General features: G+C 46.7%; 1 protein-coding gene across 6 annotated transcripts in view; it reads right to left on the reverse strand.

The window, feature by feature from the left end:
• Positions 1 to 20,041, reverse strand: part of LOC106609217 (diacylglycerol kinase iota) — a 52,178-nt gene that overhangs the window by 13,167 nt on the left and 18,970 nt on the right. For 5 of the 6 annotated variants that reach the window (XM_045721966.1, XM_045721963.1, XM_045721961.1 and 2 more), the window contains exons 2-13: positions 18,656 to 18,764; positions 15,894 to 15,989; positions 10,325 to 10,399; positions 10,115 to 10,171; positions 9,894 to 9,959; positions 9,730 to 9,798; positions 9,420 to 9,536; positions 8,440 to 8,514; positions 7,519 to 7,614; positions 7,330 to 7,412; positions 7,172 to 7,232; positions 6,383 to 6,496 (exon numbers count right to left, since the gene is read on the reverse strand). In XM_045721966.1, the coding sequence (XP_045577922.1) occupies positions 6,383 to 6,496; positions 7,172 to 7,232; positions 7,330 to 7,412; positions 7,519 to 7,614; positions 8,440 to 8,514; positions 9,420 to 9,536; positions 9,730 to 9,798; positions 9,894 to 9,959; positions 10,115 to 10,171; positions 10,325 to 10,399; positions 15,894 to 15,989; positions 18,656 to 18,764 (1,018 nt within the window). The remainder of the gene's footprint in view (positions 1 to 6,382; positions 6,497 to 7,171; positions 7,233 to 7,329; positions 7,413 to 7,518; positions 7,615 to 8,439; positions 8,515 to 9,419; positions 9,537 to 9,729; positions 9,799 to 9,893; positions 9,960 to 10,114; positions 10,172 to 10,324; positions 10,400 to 15,893; positions 15,990 to 18,655; positions 18,765 to 20,041) is intronic. The other variant, XM_045721962.1, reaches the window with a different exon arrangement.

Raw genomic sequence — 20,041 nt, forward strand, 5'->3', positions numbered from 1 at the left:
TAGTTGATCCCCTGCTGATTTTGTACGTTTGCTCACTGACAAAAAAAATGATCAGTCTATAATTTTAATGGTAGGTTTATTTGAACAGTGAGAGACAGAATAACAACAAAAAAATCCAGAAAAACGCATGTCAAAAATGTTGGGAAATGATTTGCATTTTAATGAGGGAAATAAGTATTTGACCCTTCTGCAAAACATGACTTAGTACTTGGTGGCAAAACCCTTGTTGGCAATCACAGAGGTCAGATGTTTCTTGTAGTTGGCCACCAGGTTTGCACACATCTCAGGAGGGATTTTGTCCCACTCCTCTTTGCAGATCTTCTCCAAGTCATTAAGGTTTCGAGGCTGACGTTTGGCAACTCGAACCTTCAGCTCCGTCCACAGATTTTCTATGGGATTAAGGTCTGGAGACTGGCTAGGCCACTCCAGGCCCTTAATGTGCTTCTTCTTGAGCCACTCTGTTGTTGCCTTGGCCGTGTGTTTTGGGTCATTGTCATGCTGGAATACCCATTTTCAATGCCCTGGCTGAGGGAAGGAGGTTCTCACCCAAGATTTGACGGTACATGGCCCTGTCCATCGTCCCTTTGATGCGGTGAAGTTGTCCTGTCCCCTTAGCAGAAAGACACCCCCAAAGGATAATGTTTCCACCTCCATGTTTGACGGTGGGGATGGTGTTCTTGGGGTCATAGGCAGCATTCCTCCTCCTCCAAACACGGCGAGTTGAGTTGATGCCAAAGAGCTCCATTTTGGTCTCATCTGACCATAACACTTTCACCCAGTTGTCCTCTGAATCATTCAGATGTTCATTGGCAAACTTCAGATGGGCATGTATATGTGCTTTCTTGAGCAGGGGGACCTTGCAGGCGCTGTAGGATTTCAGTCCTTCACGGCGTAGTGTGTTACCAATTGCTTTCTTGGTGACTATGGTCCCAGCTGCCTTGAGATCATTGACAAGATCCTCCCATGTAGTTCTGGGCTGATTCCTCACCATTCTCATGATCATTGCAACTCCACAAGGTGAGATCTTGCATGAAGCCCCAGGCCGAGGGAGATTGACAGTTCTTTTGTGTTTCTTCCATTTGTGAATAATCACACCAACTGTTATCACCTTCTCACCAAGCTGCTTGGCGATGGTCTTGTAGCCCATTCCATCCTTGTGTAGGTCTACAATCTTGTCCCTGACATCCTTGGAGAGCTCTTTGGTCTTGGCCATGGTGGAGAGTTTGTAATCTGATTGATTGATTGCTTCTGTGGACAGGTGTCTTTTATACAGGTAACAAGCTGAGATTAGGAGCAATCCCTAGAAACCGCTGCACCTCCTTCACCGTGGTGGGAGTCAGAAATTACGCACGGCTGAGATGCGGTCACTCTCCATCTCCACCCCTGAGGTGGAAATGCGGTACCCTGGGAAGGAGACGGACTGTTGGAAGAACAGACATTTCTCAGCCTTGGCGTATAGGTCATGCTCTAACAGTTGACCAAGCACCCTGTGCACCAGGGACACATGCTCGGTGCGTGTAGTGGAGTATATCAGAATGTCATCAATATCTTCTATGGGCTACGTGGGACGCTAGCGTCCCACCTGCGGGACACAGCCAGTGAAATATCAGGGCGGCAAATTCAAAACAACAAAATGTCATAATTCAACTTTCTCAAACATACAACTATTTTACACCATTTTAAAGATACACTTCTCCTTGATGTAACCACATTGTCTGATTTCAAAAGCAAAACATTAGATTATGTTAGGAGAGTACATAGACAAAAATAATCACACAGCCATTTTCCAAGCAAGGACATGTGTCAATAAAACCCAGAACACAGCTAAATGAAGCACTAACCTTTGACGATCTTCATCAGATGACACTCCTAGGACATTATGTTACACAATACATGTATGTTTTGTTCGATAAAGTTCATATTTATATCCAAAAACAGCATTTTACATTGCTGCGTAATGTTCAGAAAATGTATTCCCACCAAAACATCCGGTGAATGTGCACATCAATTTACAAAAAAACTCATCATAAACGTTGACAAAATACATAACAATTATTTAAAGAATTATAGATATACTACTCCTGGATGCAACCGCTGTGTCAGATTTTAAAATAGCTTTACGGAGAAAGCACATTTTTCAATATTCTGAGTACATAGCTCCCCATCACAGCAAGCTATACAGACACCCGCCAAGTTCGGGGTCACCTAAACTCAGAATTAGTATTATAAATATGCTCTTACCTTTGCTGATCTTCGTCAGAATGCACTCCCAGGACTGCTACTTCCACAAGAAATGTTGTTTTTGTTCGAAATAATCCATATTTATGTCCAAATACATCCGTTTTGTTCGTGCGTACAGATCACTTATCCAAAGGCATAATGCGCAAGTGCGATACCAGAGACAAAAAGTCTAAATATTCCATTACCGTACTTAGAAGCATGTCAAACGCTGTTTAAAATCAATCTTTATGGTATTTTTAACGTAAAATTGTGATAATATTCCAACCGGACAATAGCATATTCATTCAAGAAGAAAAAGAAGGAACGGCGCACTCGCGGGATCGCGCATATCCAATACCTTTGTCTCCAGGCAGTCCATTCAGTGACTGAGCTCCTATTATCTGCCCAGTGACAGGAGAATGCTGAAAGAACTTTCTGAAGGCTGTTGACAGCCAATGGAAGCCTTAGGAAGTGCAACGTGACCCCACAGAAACTGTAGTTTCAATAGAGAATCAAAAGAAGAACTACAATTCTCAGACTTTCCACTTCCTGGTTGGATTTTTCTCAGGTTTTTGCCTGCCATATGAGTTCTGTTATACTCACAGACACCATTCAAACAGTTTTAGAAACTTCAGAGTGTTTTCTATCCACATCTACTAATAATATGCATATTCTACTTTCTGGGCCAGAGTAGTAACCAGTTTAATTTGGGTACGTTTTTCATCCGGCCGAGAAAATACTGCCCCCTACACCCCAACAGGATATACACCACTACACCCTGCCCGTGCAGGTCCCAGAAAATCTTGTCTACAAAGGCTTGGAAGACTGGTGGGGCATTCATCAACCCGTACGGCATGACAAGGTACTCATAATGCCCTGAGGTCGTACTGAACGCCGTCTTCCACTCGTCTCCCTCCTGGATACGCACCAGGTTGTAAGCACTCCTGAGGTCAAGTTTGGTGAAGAAGCGCGCCCCGTGCATTGACTCAATCGCCGTGGCGATAAGAGGTAGCGGGTAACTGTACCTCACAGTTATCTGATTAAGGCCTCGATAGTCAATACACGGGCAAAGACCTCCCTCCTTCTTCTTCACAAAAAAGAAACTCGATGAGGCGGGGGGAAGTGGAGGACCGAATGTACCCCTGACGCAGGGATTCAGAGACATATGTTTCCATAGCCACCATCTCTGCCTGTGACAGAGGATACACGTGACTCCTGGGAAGTGCAACGTCTACCAGGAGATTTATCGCACAATCCCCCCGTCGATGGGGTGGTATATCGGCATATTCGGGGGGAATGAGCACGGGGAGACCTGGTCTGGACTTTCCACCGTAGTAGCACCTACGGAAACCCCTAAACACCTCCCAGAGCACGCTCGCAACACCCCGTGAGAGCCCTCCAGTGCCATGAAACAGTGGGGTCATGACAAGCTAACCAGGGTAGGCCAAGCACCATGGGAAACGCAGGAGAGTCAATGAGAAAGAGACTAATTCTCTCCGTGTGACCCCCCTGCGTCACCATGCCCAGAGGAGCAGTGGCCTCCCTAATCAACCCTGACCCTAATGGTCAACTATCTAAGGCGTGAACTGGGAAGGGCATATCCACAGGAACGATGGGGATCCCTAAACTATGGGCAAATGATCTGTCAATAAAATTATCAGCCGCGCCTGAATCAACGAGCGCCTTATGCTGGGAATGCGGGGAAAACTCAGGAAAAGTAACGAACAAAAACATGTGTGCGACAGAAGGCTCTGGCTGAGAATGGTGCCTTCTCACCTGGGGTGACACCAGAGTGCCCTGCCTGCTGCCTCGACCCCCAGAGGAACCAACCCGGCACCGACCGGCAGTGTGACCTCTGCGGCCACAGATGGTGCACGAGACAGAACCTCCTCCGGTCTCCCTGAGCGCAGCACCTCCCAATTCCATGGGTATCAGAGCGGTGGTGCTGGGGGATGGAACCAATAGACCCCGATCTGGATGTCCACGGGTAGCCAGCAGGTTATCCAGCCGAATGGACAGGTCCACCAGCTGGTCGAAGGTGAGGGTGGTGTCCCTGCAGGCCAACTCTCGACGGACGTCCTCACGCAAACTGCAGCGATAGTGGTCGATCAGGGCCCTGTTGTACCATCCCGCTCCGGAGGCCAGGGTCCGAAAGTCCAAAGCGAACTCCTGTGCGCTCCTTGTCCCCTGCCGCAGGTGGAAAATACGTTCACCTGTTGCTCTGCCATCGGGCGGGTGGTCGAAGACTGCCAGGAAACGACGGGTGAACTCCTCAAAGTGGTCCAGTACCGCATCTCCTTCCACCCACACGGCGTTGGCCCACTCCAGGGCTTTCCCCGAGAGGCATGAGACGAGGGCGGACACCCTCTCACGGCCCAAAGGAGCCGGGTAGACGGTTGCCAGGTATAACTCCAACTGCAACAGGAAACCCTGGCAGCGGGCAGCCGTCCCATCGTACTCCCCGGGGAGGGTGAGGTGAATCCCACTGGAACCAGGTGCAGGGGAGTGAGTAGTGGAGGCCCCTGTTGTGCTGGTGGAGGTGCTGGAGGAACTCTCCGTCTCTCCCAGCGGTCCATAGCTTGGACGACGCAGTCCATGGCGGCGCCGAGATGGTGGAGCATCGCTGTGTGTTCCTGGACGCTCTCCTTGATCTCCATACCAGGGGCACCTGCTCCTGCTGACTCCATATTCGGGTGTGGTATTCTGTAAGGGGTGTGTAACTGGTGGCAGGGAAGTCAGACGCAGGAGAGTAGAACTAGGTAATAGCCGGAGCAGTTTAATTCCAAAACCAACGGCATCAAGAAAATAACAACTTGGGTACAAAACCCGACGCGCACCAGTCAACATGTGCACAAGCACTTACAAACAAACAATACCACACAAAGACATGGGGGGGGGGCAGAGGGTTAAATACACAACACCTAATGAGGGAATGAAAACCAGGTGTGTGGGAAAACAAGACAAAACAAATGGAAAATGAAAAATGGATCGGCGATGGCTAGAAGACCGGTGACGTCGACCGCCGAACACCGCCCGAACAAGGAGAGGAACCGACTTCGGTAGAAGTCGTGACACCACTATGTTGACTGTGCTGTAGTTAGTAAGATGACTATACACGGTCAGAGTCAGACAGAGGGCAATGTTTACAGTACAAACATAATGAGATACCCATATGCATAGAGGACACATGGGCACGTGCCCCCTCTGCTTTTTACATGTTAAATTCATTACTTAACTTCATTTTTAAGCCCACGTTTTATCCAAATTATTTATAAAAATATTTGTCAGCGGTATTTGGCAGAGGGGGCACACTGACTGGACCAGCCAAAGAGTAGCCCGACCCCCTATTCTCCCTAGTAAGTGGTTCCTTCCAAGGTGCGACACGGAGCAAAGATACGCTAGGCAGGACGCTAGACACTCTAGCGCGTGCAGACAGTATCGTCATTGGAGGAGGAGAGAAGAGTGTAGAGTCACAAACACAGTGTTTGATTTGATTTGAGCTGCTGGTGATGGGCAGGACTCACAGGAGGTATGTTGGTAAATTCATTTGATCAAGCTACGTATGAATAAATACAATGAAAACGTTTTGTTCTTTCCCTGTAATACTTGCCACCTAGCAATTTTATGAAGTAGGCTTTAGCTAGCCAGCAAGATAGGTTCCCAATCTCCCAACCTCATTACTAACTACCGAGGCAGTTCAGGCTACCAATCAAGTTGGAGTAGCTTGTCTGACTATCTTAGCTGGCATGCCTGCTGGCAAGGTTGCTAGACTTGAGAAAATATGAAAATGTCTTATGACACTATACACCAGTGTGACAGTAGTACTAAACTCCTAAGGCATAAATGTTCCTAAAGAATCAATGTGCATAATTCATTAAAATGACATTCGAACAGGTAAAGACGTACGATTAGATTACCTATGCAGAAACATACTGTATTTTTTTGTTGCATAGAATTAGGCATAATGATTATTGCTCTATGTTGCAGGGAACAGTGTTTCAGGTGTTTGAAAAGTGCAAAATTCCAGCCCCTCTCCGGACAACCCCCCATCCTCATGTTCCTCTTGCCCCTTCTAAAATAATGGGTGGATGACACCCCTGTGCGGGCGCACACACGCCGCAAACAAACACACACGCACATCCACACACAGAGGGCAGCTTACCCCTCCCCAGTTGAGAGTCCTGGCGAGGTCATTTCCTGTCCCCAGAGGAAGTACAGCTACAGGCGGATGGGGGGTCATTCCTAATTCATCCAGAACAGACAGGATCCACCCCACCTAAGGCGAGAGAAGGTGAAAGAGAGAGAGAGGAGAGAGTGAGATGGGGCTCTGTTAATGAAGTTCACTAATGCTATGAATAACGTATAAGGTCCTGGGACATGTTCATACATGTTAACTATGTATGTGTGTGTTGTCACCAGGGGGAGCTGTGTTCACACACAGTAACACATTTGCACTGTCTGTCATCAAGCACCCTCAAACTCAACTCTGGACCTCGAAGCCAGTTCCATTGCTTTTTTCATTGTTCCCCTCTAATCAGCGACTGATTTAGATCTGGGACACCAGGTGTGTCCAATTAATTAGCAAAATTAACAGAAAACCAAAAGGTTTCGGATCTCGTGGGGTAAGAGCTGAATATCCCTGACAGTAGCACTGAAAACATACAGAGCCATTACAGACAGACAGACAGACAGAAGACAGACAGACAGACAGACAGACAGACAGACAGACAGACAGACAGACAGACAGACAGACAGACAGACAGACAGACAGACAGACAGACAGACAGACAGACAGACAGACAGACAGACAGACAGACAGACAGACAGACAGACAGACAGACAGACAGACAGACAGACAGACAGACAGACAGACAGACAGACAGACAGACAGACAGACAGTAATAGCAGTTGAATTGAAATAAAAACAGTAATAACATGTTCATTCTCTCACCGTCCCGTCTCCTCCACAGGCCAGGATACGCAAGTTTGGCACTTTCCTGTACAACTCCAACCTGGGAGACATGACGTACAGAGGTTAGGGTGTAGGAAATAGTGTATAGGGTGTAGTGTGTGGGAAATAGGTTGTAGCATGCAGGGTGTAGTACTCACGCCTCTCTGAGCCCTCCCTGGGAGAGATCAAACACCTGGCGAGGGTTCAGGATCCACATAAACATCTGTAACACCTTAGTACCCTGAGACACGGAGAGAGAGAAGGATGTTAGGGTCAGGGATGACGGTAGCTAGGGGTTTGTGGGCCAGCAGTTAGGGTTATCAGTCAGGAATCATAGGTTAACTTACCTGGTTGCCTCCACTCTTGGGGTTGACAAAGACTAGAACAGGTTTCATCAGAGGGGAGGGAAGGGGCTTCAGCATGAACGGACGCCACTTTGACTCCTAATGGGAGCAAAAGATATTAGCAAGAGTCTACCCCTTGTCAGCAAAAGAAAACAAGTTTGTACACACACCCCACAGAGGGACAGAGAACAGTACTCACCCCATAGAGGGACAGAGAACAGTACTCACCCCACAGAGGGACAGAGAACAGTACTAACCCCACAGAGGGACAGAGGACAGTACTCACCCCACAGAGGGACAGAGAACAGTACTCACCCCATAGAGGGACAGAGAACAGTACTAACCCCATAGAGGGACAGAGAACAGTACTCACCCCACAGAGGGACAGAGAACAGTACTCACCCCATAGAGGGACAGAGAACAGTACTCACCCCACAGAGGGACAGAGAACAGTACTCACCCCATAGAGGGACAGAGAACAGTACTCACCCCACAGAGGGACAGAGAACAGTACTCACCCCATAGAGGGACAGAGAACAGTACTCACCCCATAGAGGGACAGAGAACAGTACTCAACCCCCAGGGGGACAGAGAACAGTACTCACCCCACAGAGGGACAGAGAACAGTACTCACCCCATAGAGGGACAGAGAACAGTACTCACCCCACAGAGGGACAGAGAACAGTACTCACCCCACAGAGAGACAGAGAACAGTACTCACCCCACAGAGGGACAGAGGACAGTACTCACCCCACAGAGGGACAGAGAACAGTACTCACCCCACAGAGGGACAGAGAACAGTACTCACCCCACAGAGGGACAGAGAACAGTACTCACCCCACAGAGGGACAGAGAACAGTACTCACCACACAGACGGACAGAGAACAGTACTCACCCCACAGAGGGACAGAGAACAGTACTCACGTCAGTTCCTCTCTTACTGGTCCTTCTTTTGAACGATGTGCGTTTTTTCCTCCTTGTAGAGTTTTTGAATGAGCTCTGTGTGAGGGGAGAGAGAGAGAAGCGCATTATGGCATGTTCCACAGATAAACCCTGAAGCACACACAACACAACACATACACACACACACACACACACACACACACACACACACACACACACACACACACACACACACACACACACACACACACACACACACACACACACACACACACACACACACACACACACACATACACACACACACACACAGCGCTGTCTAGCTGCTGGTGTATGCGGAGGTCAATTGAAGTTAACAGTAACGAGAAGAGACTGCAGACTCTAAAAGGAGTGCGTAAAGGAGTGCGTAATGGACTGTGTAAAGAGGTGCGTAAAGGAGTGCGTAAGGAAGTGCGTAAAGGAGTCTGAAAAGGAGTGCATAAAGGAGTGCATAAAGGAGTCTGTAAAGGAGTCTGTAAAGGAGTGCATAAAGGAGTCTGTAAAGGAGTCTGTAAAGGAGTGCATAAAGGAGTCTGTAAAGGAGTCTGTAAAGGAGTGCATAAAGGAGTCTGTAAAGGAGTCTGTAAAGGAGTGCATAAAGGAGTCTGTAAAGGATTCTGTAAAGGAGTCTGTAAATGAGTCTGTAAATGAGTCTGTAAAGGAGTCTGTAAATGAGTGTGTAAAGGAGTGTGTGAAGGGATGCGTAAAGGAGTGGGTAAAGGAGTCTGTAAATGAGTGTGTGCCCAAGCATGTGGGTCTCCTCCAATCCTGGCTGTCTGGCTGTGATGTGACGTGAAGGCTGCCTGTTGGACTGTGTGTGTTAAGGGTTAAGCTGTGGTTGAGCTGTGGTTAAGCTGTGGTTAAGCTGTGGTTAAGCTGTGGTTAAGCTGTGGTTAAGCTGCGGTTGAGCTACCTGCGTGTGTGAATCTGTGTCAGTGTTCGTGTGTGTGTTGTGTTCTCACCTGTGGCTTCCTGACTTTGATGATCCAGGAGGGGGGGACGATGACCCCGGCGTGAGCCCCCAGAGAACAGGGCTCCTCAATCTGATGTAGCTGGAAACACGTCACCTTGTTATGGAACTGAGGGGGAGGACAGGAGAGGAGGAGAGGAGAGAGGGAGGAGATGGGGGTTAGGGGTCTGTAGGTACCTCTACTAACTCATACAGACACTCTAATAGAGAAGAACACACACACACACACACACACACAGCCCCAATACACAAACACACACACACATACAAACACACAGAGAAACACACAAGACACTACTCACAGCTTGTTTGCACCAGGAGCAGCTGATGGCCACAATCTCTTTGCTGTGGAAGAACTTCTGCTGGAAGCTCTACCAGACACACAGGATGAATCATGTTATTCATCCAGATATACACAATATCCAGGATGCATATCCTTCAGGTGTACAGTAGGTGTGAGTCTTACCTTCCCACACTGTCTGCATTTCCCCTCTTGGCGGCGCCGGTGCACCCAATGATGCCTCAACATATTCTGCAGTAGACAGGGACGAGGGAGAGGGAAAGAAAGAGAGCTGTCAGAGACTGACATATACAGTAGTTCTCACACACACACACGCACACATGCACACACAAACGCACACACACACACACATATCAGAGACACACCATCATCAGATGCTGACTCACATCTCTGAGGCAGCGAGAGCCTCCTTCTCTAAACGTTGGTTTACAGCGGAAGTTAATCTGAGAGAGAAGGAGAGGGTGGAGGCAGTGAGAGATGGTAAGGATGTAGCGTCAGGTGTGCTTTATCAGATTGACTTGTTGAAAGGGAGAATTGCAATGTGTGTGTGTGTGTGTGTGTGTGTGTGTGTGTGTGTGTGTGTGTGTGTGTGTTACCTTGTCGAGCTGCTCGATGCAGGCGGTGTGGACTACGATCTTACATGCTCCACACTTCCTCCTGGGGGCAGACTTCTTAAAAGAGAGGACACACACACACACCAGAGAAAGCAATGAGACTCACGTAGACACACACACACACATGCGCACGCGCGCGCGCACACACATACACACACACACACGCACACACAGACAAACGGATACATCTGCCAGCTCGGACCAAGTCACAATAAAATAGTTGTCTACATCAAACACGTATTAAGCCCATAATGTGTTAGAGAGGAACTCGACATAGAGAGAGAAAGAGATTTATTTATTGTTTATTTCACTTTTGTTTATTATCTATTTCACTTGCTTTGGCAATGTAAACATATGTTTCCCATGCCAATAAAGCCCTTGAATTGAATTGAAATTGAAATTGAGAGATCGAGAGAGAGAGAGAGAGAGGGGGGGGGGGGACAGAGGGGGAAGAAAGAGAGAGAGAGAGAGACAGATGGGAAACTAGAGAGAGATTACATTTTGGCCTGCTCTTACCAGCCTCTATCCTATTCAGACAAGTGACAGTGTTTGTGGCCTGTCCACTAAGAGATATTAAAGGCCAAATGCAGCCGTTTTTATATGAATATCAGATCATTTCTGGGTAACAATTAAGTACCTTACAAACCATGTTTGCATCCAACCATTTCATGCGATGAATTACCTGACGTATAAAAACAGTCACGACCGGGCTGATGGAAATGCCGGTATAGTTTTATAAATATGCCGACAGACAATTTGTTTGTCCGACCGGTGGGTACCTTTTTTGTGTCGGTAAAATGTATTATGCGAGAAATGGTGGTGGAACGGCCTTAATGAGCAAATATTGACATACTATTAGGCATCATATCGAAGTAAACTTGGAGTCACGCGAAGACATGGTGTGTGGTCCTCCCACTACGACTCGGGAAAGCATGCCGTTTATTAGGCTACATATTAAATAAATGATGATGAACTTCACAGGGGGGTGAAAGTGCAAAGGTGATGAGCTTGATGTTGCTTCCCAATAAATATCGAGGATCTTATTCTGGTGACATGATGATCGATGTTTGACTGCCGTTTGACAAAAACAAATAATATTGCTTTTATCCATAATCTCATAAGACATTGAAGGTAGCCTACCTGCACTGCACTGTATCTGTGAGCTGCTGGCTAGAGAGCATGTGTCAAGACCAGAGTGTTTCTATATAACGCAACAGTTTTTGTGATCAAACCATCAGTAGATTTGAAAATGTGATGGAAACCCATTTAACTTATATTTTTTATTCGGTACAGGGGAATTTAACGTTTTTTTTGTATGTGCACTACGTCATCACGCACAGCCTTTTACCAGCAAAAAGTCTGTCTGATGGAAAGACATCTCTGGTAGGAAAATGCGCATATTGTTTTATGCAGACTTTAGAATATTTGCATAAGAATCTGTAGCAAATAGGATGGAATTGGATTTTTTGCTAAAAGCAATATCTTATGCAAGACTTTTGCTGAGAGTGGTCTGAGTCGGGAGGGGAAAACGGACAATTAGTTGTTATTGGCAGAGAGGCCACAGGGATCAATTCTCGGGCCGACTCTTTTCTCTGTATACATCAATGATGTCACTCTTGCTGCTGGTGATTCTCTGATCCACCTCTAAGCAGACGATACCATTCTGTATACTTCTGGCCCTTCTTTTGACACTGTGTTAACTAACCTCCAGACGAGCTTCAATGCCACACACCACTCCTTCCGTGGCCTCCAACTGCTCTTAAATGCTAGTAAAACTAAGTGCATGCTCTTCAACCGATCGCTACCAGCACCTGCCCGTCCGTCCGTCCAGCATCACTACTCTGGACGGTTCTGACTTAGAATATGTGGACATCTACGAATACCTAGGTGTCTGGTTAGACTGTAAACTCTCCTTCCAGACTCACATAAAACATCTCTAATCCAAAATTAAATCTAGAATCGGCTTCCTACTTCGCAACAAAGCATCCTTCACTCATGCTGCCAAACATACCCTCGTAAAACTGACTATCCTACCGATCCTTGACTTCGGCGATGTCATTTACAAAATAGCCTCCAACACTCTACTCAGCAAATTGGATGCAGTCTATCACAGTGCCATCCGTTTTGTCAACAAAGCCCCATATACTACCCACCACTGCGACCTGTATGCTCTCGTTGGCTGGCCCTCGCTTCATATTCGTCGCCAAACCCACTGGCTCCAGGTCATCTATAAGTCTTTGCTAGGTAAAGCCCCGCCTTATCTCAGCTCATTGGTCACCATAGCAGCACCCACCCGTAGCACGCACTCCAGTAGGTATATTTCACTGGTCACACCCAAAGCCAATTCCTCCTTTGGTAGCATTTCCTTCCCGTTCTCAGCTGCCAATGACTGGAACGAATTGCAAAAATCATTGAAGCTGGAGACTCATATCTCCCTCACTAACTTTAAGCACCAGCTGTCAGAGTAGCTCACAGATTACTGCACCTGTACATAGCCCATCTGTAAATAGCCCATTCAACTACCTCATCCCCATACTGTTATTTTATTTTTTTTGCTCCTTTGCACCCCAATATCTCTACTTGCACATTCATCTTCTGCACATCTATCACTTGCTAAATTGTAATTATTTTGCCACTATGGCCTATTTATTGCCTTACCTCATTTGCACACACTGTTTATAGACTTTTTTCTATTGTGTTATTGACTGTATGTTTGTTTATTCCATGTGTAACTCTGTGTTGTTGTTTGTGTCGCACTGCTTTGCTTTATCTTGGCCAGGTCGCAGTTGTAAATGAGAACTTGTTCTCAACTAGCCTACCTGGTTAAATGATGATGAAATAAATTTGTAAAAAACTAAAAAAGAGGTTTGGAACTCTCTTTGTTATTTCTCTGCTATCAATTTACTGCATGGTGATATCACCATGGAAAGCCGAAACTCCCGCCCATGCAAACGTGCTGATTAGAAGGTCCTGTGTAGATTGTATTTTCAACAAGAAACTATCAGGAAATAACACTGATTAAAAGAAAATCACCCTTACATTTTTTGTTTCATCAGCTGTTGTACAATAATGATATAAAACACAGGCAAAACTGAATTTTGACTACACAGGGCCTTTAAAGGTAATGTTAAAGATACTACTGCAGGTAATATCAAAGCCAATGCACTATAGCAGTGGTTCCCAAACTTTTTGTAGTCCCGCACCCCTTCAAACATTCAACCTCCCACTGCGTACCCACTCTAGCACCTGGGTCAGCGCACTCTCAAATGTTGTTTTTTGCCATCATTGTAAGCCTCCCACACACACACTATACAATACATTTATTAAACATAAGAATGAGTGTGAGTTTTTGTCACAACCTGGCTCGTGGGAAGTGACAAAGAGCTCTTATAGGACCAGGGCACAAATAATAATATAATAATAATCAATATTTTTGCTCTTTATTTAACCATCTTACATATAAAACCTTATTACTTCATCGAAATGTTGGGTTGTATTGGAGAGAGTCTCAGTCTTAAATCATTTTCCACACACAGTCTGTGCCTGTATTTAGTTTTCATGCTAGTGAGGGCCGAGAATCCACTCTCACATAGGTACTTGGTTGCAAAGGGCATCAGTGTCTTAACAGCATGATTTGCCAAGGCAGGATACTCTGAGTGCAGCCCAATCCAGAAATCTGGCAGTGGCATCTGATTAAATACATTTTCACAGAACCGCTTGTTGCAATTTCGATGATGCTCTCTTGTTCAGATATCAGTAAGTGGACTGGAGGCAGGGCATGAAAGGGATAACGAATACAGTTGTTTGTGTCATCTGTTTCGGGAAAGCACCCGCATAATTGTGCACCCAACTCACTCAGGTGCTTCGCTATTTCACATTTGACATTGTCCGTAAGCTTGAGCTAATTTGCGCACAAAAAAATCATACAATGATGGAAAGACCTGTGTGTTGTCCTTGTTAATGCAGACAGAGAAGAGCTACAACTTCTTAATCATAGCCTCAGTTTTGTCCCGCACATTGAATATAGTTGCGGAGAGTCCCTGTAATCCTAGATTCAGATCATTCAGGTGAGGAAAAAACATCACCCAGATAGGCCAGTCGTGTGAGAAACTCGTCATCATGCAAGCGGTCAGACAAGTGAAAATGATGGTCAGTAAAGAAAACTAGAAGCTTGTCTCTCAATTTAAAAAAAACGTGTCAATACTTTGTCCTTGATAACCAGCACACATCTGTATGTTGTAAAAGCGTTACATGGTCGCTGCCCATATCATTGCATAGTGCAGAAAATACATGAGAGCTCAGGGGCCTTGCTTTAACAAAGTTAACCATTTTCACTGTAGTGTCCAAAACGTCTTTCAAGCTGTCAGGCATTCCCTTGGCAGCAAGAGCCTCTCGGTGGATGCTGCAGTGTACCCAAGTGGCGTCGGGAGCAACTGCTTGCAAGCGCGTTACCACTCCACTATGTCTCCCTGTCATGGCTTTTGCGCCATCAGTACAGATACCAACATGAGCAGCAGCTACGTTTGGCTACATCAGGACCGTAGGTGGAATTCCCGCGAGAGAGTAACGGTTAACGTGATTGGATGTTAATTATTTGACTAGACTACCTGTATTTGTAACGGCTGTCGGGAGAGAGAGTAGACCAAGGCGCAGCGGAGTTAGTGTTCATCATGATTTTAATTGAACAACGTGAACACTATACAAAAACAAGAAAACTGACAGCCAAACAGTCCTGTCAGGTGCAAAACACTCAACAGAAACAATTACCCACAAAACCCAAAGGAAAAACATGCTCCTTATGTGTGCCTCCCAATCAGCAACAATGAGCTTCAGCTGTGCCTGATTGGGAGCCACACGGCCCAAAACAAAGAAATACAAAAACATAGAAAAAGGAACATAGAACGCCCACCCAATGTAACACCCTGGCCTAACCAAAATAAAGAACAAAAACCCCTCTCTATGGCCAGGGCGTTACAGTATTTGACATTGTGTTGTTATTTCACTGAACACTAGATGGTTTAATTGGATTTTTGGCAGTGAAACGAGGCTACTCAGGCGAGAAAAAAACCTCACCCAAATGTATAGCCCCTTTGGAAAATATAAATGGATTGTTTGAAAATGTGAAGGGAAAAAAAGTTTGGGTATACCTGCACTTCACTCTACTGATGCTCTCCGTGGCCTTCTAACACAATGTAAATACATACGACTAATAAAACTTGAAATTTGAATTATAAACCTCAGCATAACACTGTTATCACCAGTGCTCTCCTCACCCACTCTGGCTCTCTCTCCTCTGACCACTCTCTTTCTCTTTCCCCTTCTGTCTCTTCTCTCCCTGTTTCCCTCACTCATCTCTCCACTTTCTGTCCTTTGTCCTTTCTGTCAGTCTATCCCCCTCCTCTCCTTCTCCCTCCCTCACTTTCTCTCGCTGTCTCTATTTTCGACTCACTCTCTCTCTCTCGCTCTCTCTCTCTCTCTATCCCTCTCTCTGTCTCAGTCTCCCCCTCTAGCCTCCCCCCCTCCCTCTCTCCCTCCCTCTCCATATACTCACTGCAGTCTTCAGTACACAGGTGTCTTCTCCCAGGTAGCACAGCTCTCCAGAACAACTGGTCTCCAGCCACAGGTGGTCCCCGTTCACAGCAGTCTCCTACACACACACACGCACAGCCACACAAAATTCAGCGCGCGCACACGCATACAAAGGAACATGTTAAACCTTCTCCCACATGCCCGGCAGACAAACAGTGTATGAGTGTTTAATGTGTATAATTGTCCATTGGATTCCAGTGTGTGGGCGAGGGAAATATATCCTCCCCTACAGGGTGTGTGGATCAAACATAAAACACACACACAAAAAAAACACACAGAGAAGCAGCACAGCACAACCACAATCACATTATTTGCTCTGTGCTGCATGATGTTGATACGTTAGCTCATTAAAGTTTAATGGCGGGGTGTGTGTGTGTGTGTGTGTGTGTGTGTGTGTGTGTGTGTGTGTGTGTGTGTGTGTGTGTGTGTGTGTGTGTGTGTGTGTGTGTGTGTGTGTGTGTGTGTGTGTGGATCATGCAGAGAGGGAAATGCCAGTAATGACGTTTAGGAAATCTCCTGCATGGAGGGACCTATTGCTCCCCAGGTACAGCTGGGTTGGATCCCTGGGTGTGCCCTTACAGGGAAAACCACACCAATTTCACCTGATGAGGTGTTTCACATGTGATCTTATGTGAAGTGAATGTGATCAAATATGACAACATGTAAAAAGCAACATGTGATAACATGAAACTGCACATGTGACAAACTTAGGGATGCCAAATATTTTCACATGTGAAACTGCAATTGTGAGGTGAGAACATGTTATTCTATGTGAAAAGGTGGTGTTAGCATCTACATTTTATATATGTGAACACATGGTTTCACATGTGAACAACTGAACTCACATGTGTCTCTTTTGTTTTCACATGTGAACATTTCAGCTCAACATGTGAAAACACGTGAAACTGCAAATTTCACATGTTTATTTGTAAGGGAAATGAATGAAATGGTATGGGGTTTTAAAGTAAGTGGTATGCCATTCAGCTAAAATAGTGTTAAATCTTTAATCAATGACAATATGATTACATTTGACATGACCACCTAGTACTGGATTTTCAATATGATCCCACCTGGGATTTGAACTCACAACCTCTGGATTTGGGATACACTGAGAGTTCTGTAGCAGTCCAATACACAGTCATTACCTATAATACATCTCTGCACTGCTATGTTAGTTCTCATTTAAAGACATGCTCCGGAACTTTGGTGACTAGTAAGTATTTTCTTAACCTCTCGCTGTGGGCTGGATGAACCGGCGACGGTTCACATTCCAGAGCTTCCGGCGACGGTTCACAGTCCAGAGCTTCCGGCGACGGTTCACAGTCCAGAGCTTCCGGCGACGGTTCACAGTCCAGAGCTTCCGTCGATGGTTCACAGTCCGGAACCTCCTATGACAGTCCACAGTCCGGAACCACCTGCGACGGTCCACAGTCCGGAACCTCCTACGACGGTCCACAGTCCAGAACCTCCTACGACGGTCCACAGTCCGGAATCTCCTACGACGGTCCACAGGCTGGAGCCCTCCTTTGCGCCGGTGCCCAGTCCAGGCACGGCGTCCAGTCCAGCACCAAGGCCGGAGCCTTCCTCTAAGCCAGGTGCCCAGTCCAGGCACAGCGTCCAGTCCTGCTCCATGGCAGGAGCCTTCCTCTGCGCCGATGTCCAGTCCAGGCACGGCATCCAGTCCCGCTCCAAGGCCGGAGCCTTCCTTTGCGCCGGTGCCCAGTCCAGGCATGGCGGCCAACTCAGCTCCAAGGCCAGAGCCTTCCTCGGCGCCAATGCCCAGTCCGGGGGCAGCGTTCAACCCAGCTGCATGGCCGGGGTCCTCCTCTGCGCCGAGGCCCAGTCTGGGTACGGCGTTCTACCCGGCTCCATGGCCGGACCCGTGATCTGGGCAGGGGGCATAGTCCTGCACCAGAGCCGCCACCAATGCTGGCGGATCCGCGAGCAGAGTGGGTACTTCGCCCCACACCGGAGCCGCCACCGACGCTAGATACCCACCCGGACCCTCCCCTATAGAGTCAGGTTTTGCTGCTGGAGTCTGCACCTTTGGGGGGGGGTACTGTCACGCCCTGACCATAGAGAGCCTTTTATTCTCTATGTTGGTTAGGTCGGGGTGTGACTAGGGTGGGTAATCTAGGTTGTTTTATTTCTATGTTGGCCTCTGAGGCAGACGTTTATCGTTGTCTCTGATTGGGGATCATATTTAGGCAGCCATTTCCCCACTGTGTTTTGTGGGATCTTGTTTTGTTTATGTGTAGTTGCCTGTGAGCACTCCAGAACGTCACGTTTCATTTGTTCGTTTATTGTTTTGTATTTGCTGAAGTTTCACTTTATAATAAAGATGTGGAACGCTACGTACGCTGCACCTTGGTCCAGTTCTTATGACGATCGTGACAGGCGTAGCAAGTTGATCATCGTGCTGCGAACTAAGAGGTTGTGAGTTCAAACCCCAGGGAGGACGTGTTGAATAAAAAGCCCTGTATAAACAAACAATCTAATCAAGTGTGTCAAATACGTAAGTTGGAAATGTTGTGTGTGTATCCTAAGAACTGATTTTTGTTTGCAGGGCATCACCTGTGAAATCTCAGGTGAAATACTCAATCCATATTTGAAAGGTTATGTGATCATGTTTTCACATGTGAAATTCAACAGGTGAAATCATGTGGTTTTTCCGTAAGGGTGTGTGCGTGCGCGTGTGTGTGTTTGTTTGTGTGTGTGACTCACTGTCCAGTCAACGGACGTGCGTATCTCCTTGGAAGGTCCGTTAGTGATGGGGGGCATGGGTTTGTGGACCGGGGCCAAGTGCTGGAGACCCGACCGCGAGATGGCTTTCCTGAAAAACACACGCATTATTAAAGTATTAGTGTGATCCATCAAATCTCTTGACCTGTAATCAGTGAAATGAAGGGATTCATTGACGAGTACCATCTTTAATCAGTGACATGAAAGAACTCAGGTGATTGAGGAAAACAGCACCATGTTTCTTTTAGAGAGGACTGCGCGAAGCTACTTCAGTACACTGACCCAGTAGCCCCAATACTCTGGAGATGTGGAGAGAAAGAAAGAGAGGGGGACGGAGGGAGAGAGAGAAAACGTCTGTTCTCTCAGTCAGGGGTAGGATGAGTCAGCAGTGTTGAGAGCTGCTCCTGGCGCCCTCTCCCTCAATATAACCTCCCCACAACCACCACACAACCTCCTTAAAGCCTCCCCTACAACAAACCACAACCTCCCTATAACCAATGTTGAGAGTTAAACCTCTGCTATCTGCTCACAGCAACAGTTGTATGCATAATGCATAATAGCACTATAATATTGAGTATGTTCAGTATAATGTAATACAATATATATATAACATTCAGATCCATCCTACAGAGTAGCTGTCTGTATTCCAATCTCCAGCCAGCCCGCTGTAACTGTAACAATCTAGGTGGGTTAAATAACAGGAACTATCCAGCTCCACCTCTCTCTCATCTGTCCTATGCAGTATGCAACACACAGGGCGTAGAGTGAGCCCTGCGCGTGTGTGTGTGTGTGTGTGTGTGTGTGTGTGTGTGTGTGTGTGTGTGTGTGTGTGTGTGTGTGTGTGTGTGTGTGTGTGTGTGTGTGTGTGTGTGTGTGTGTGTGTGTGTGTGTGTGTGTGTGTGTGTGCGTGTGCGTGTGCGTGTGTGTGGTTTGCTTTTTGTGAGGACAAGGATAGTAAAACAAGGAAAAAGTAGGAACATTTGGCTGGTCCCCACAAGGAAAAAGTCTTTTTTTAAGCTTAGGGTTTAGGGTTAGTGTTAGAATTTGGGTTAGAGGTTTAGGGTTAGGAGATAGGATTAGGTTTAGTTTTAGGGATTAAGGTTAGGGTTACACGCTGACCACACCGCTCGCATTGCGTGCACGAGCATTGCAAAATAAACATACACATACATGTTATTCAATCATTGTACCCCCACTGCTGGAGCGCGCCAACGAGCGTCTGCGTTGCCAAGCGCTAAAATAGAAGTCAGTTCTATTTGTGACGCTGAACACGGTGCAAGTCCTGCCTCTCCCATCTCCTCATTGGTTTATAGAGGCAGAGACCCACGTGCCATCTCCTCATTGGTTATACCCACGTGGGTGATTGAA

This window comes from Salmo salar, chromosome ssa07, assembly GCF_905237065.1.
Source record: "Salmo salar chromosome ssa07, Ssal_v3.1, whole genome shotgun sequence".
NCBI classification, from domain to species: domain Eukaryota; kingdom Metazoa; phylum Chordata; class Actinopteri; order Salmoniformes; family Salmonidae; genus Salmo; species Salmo salar.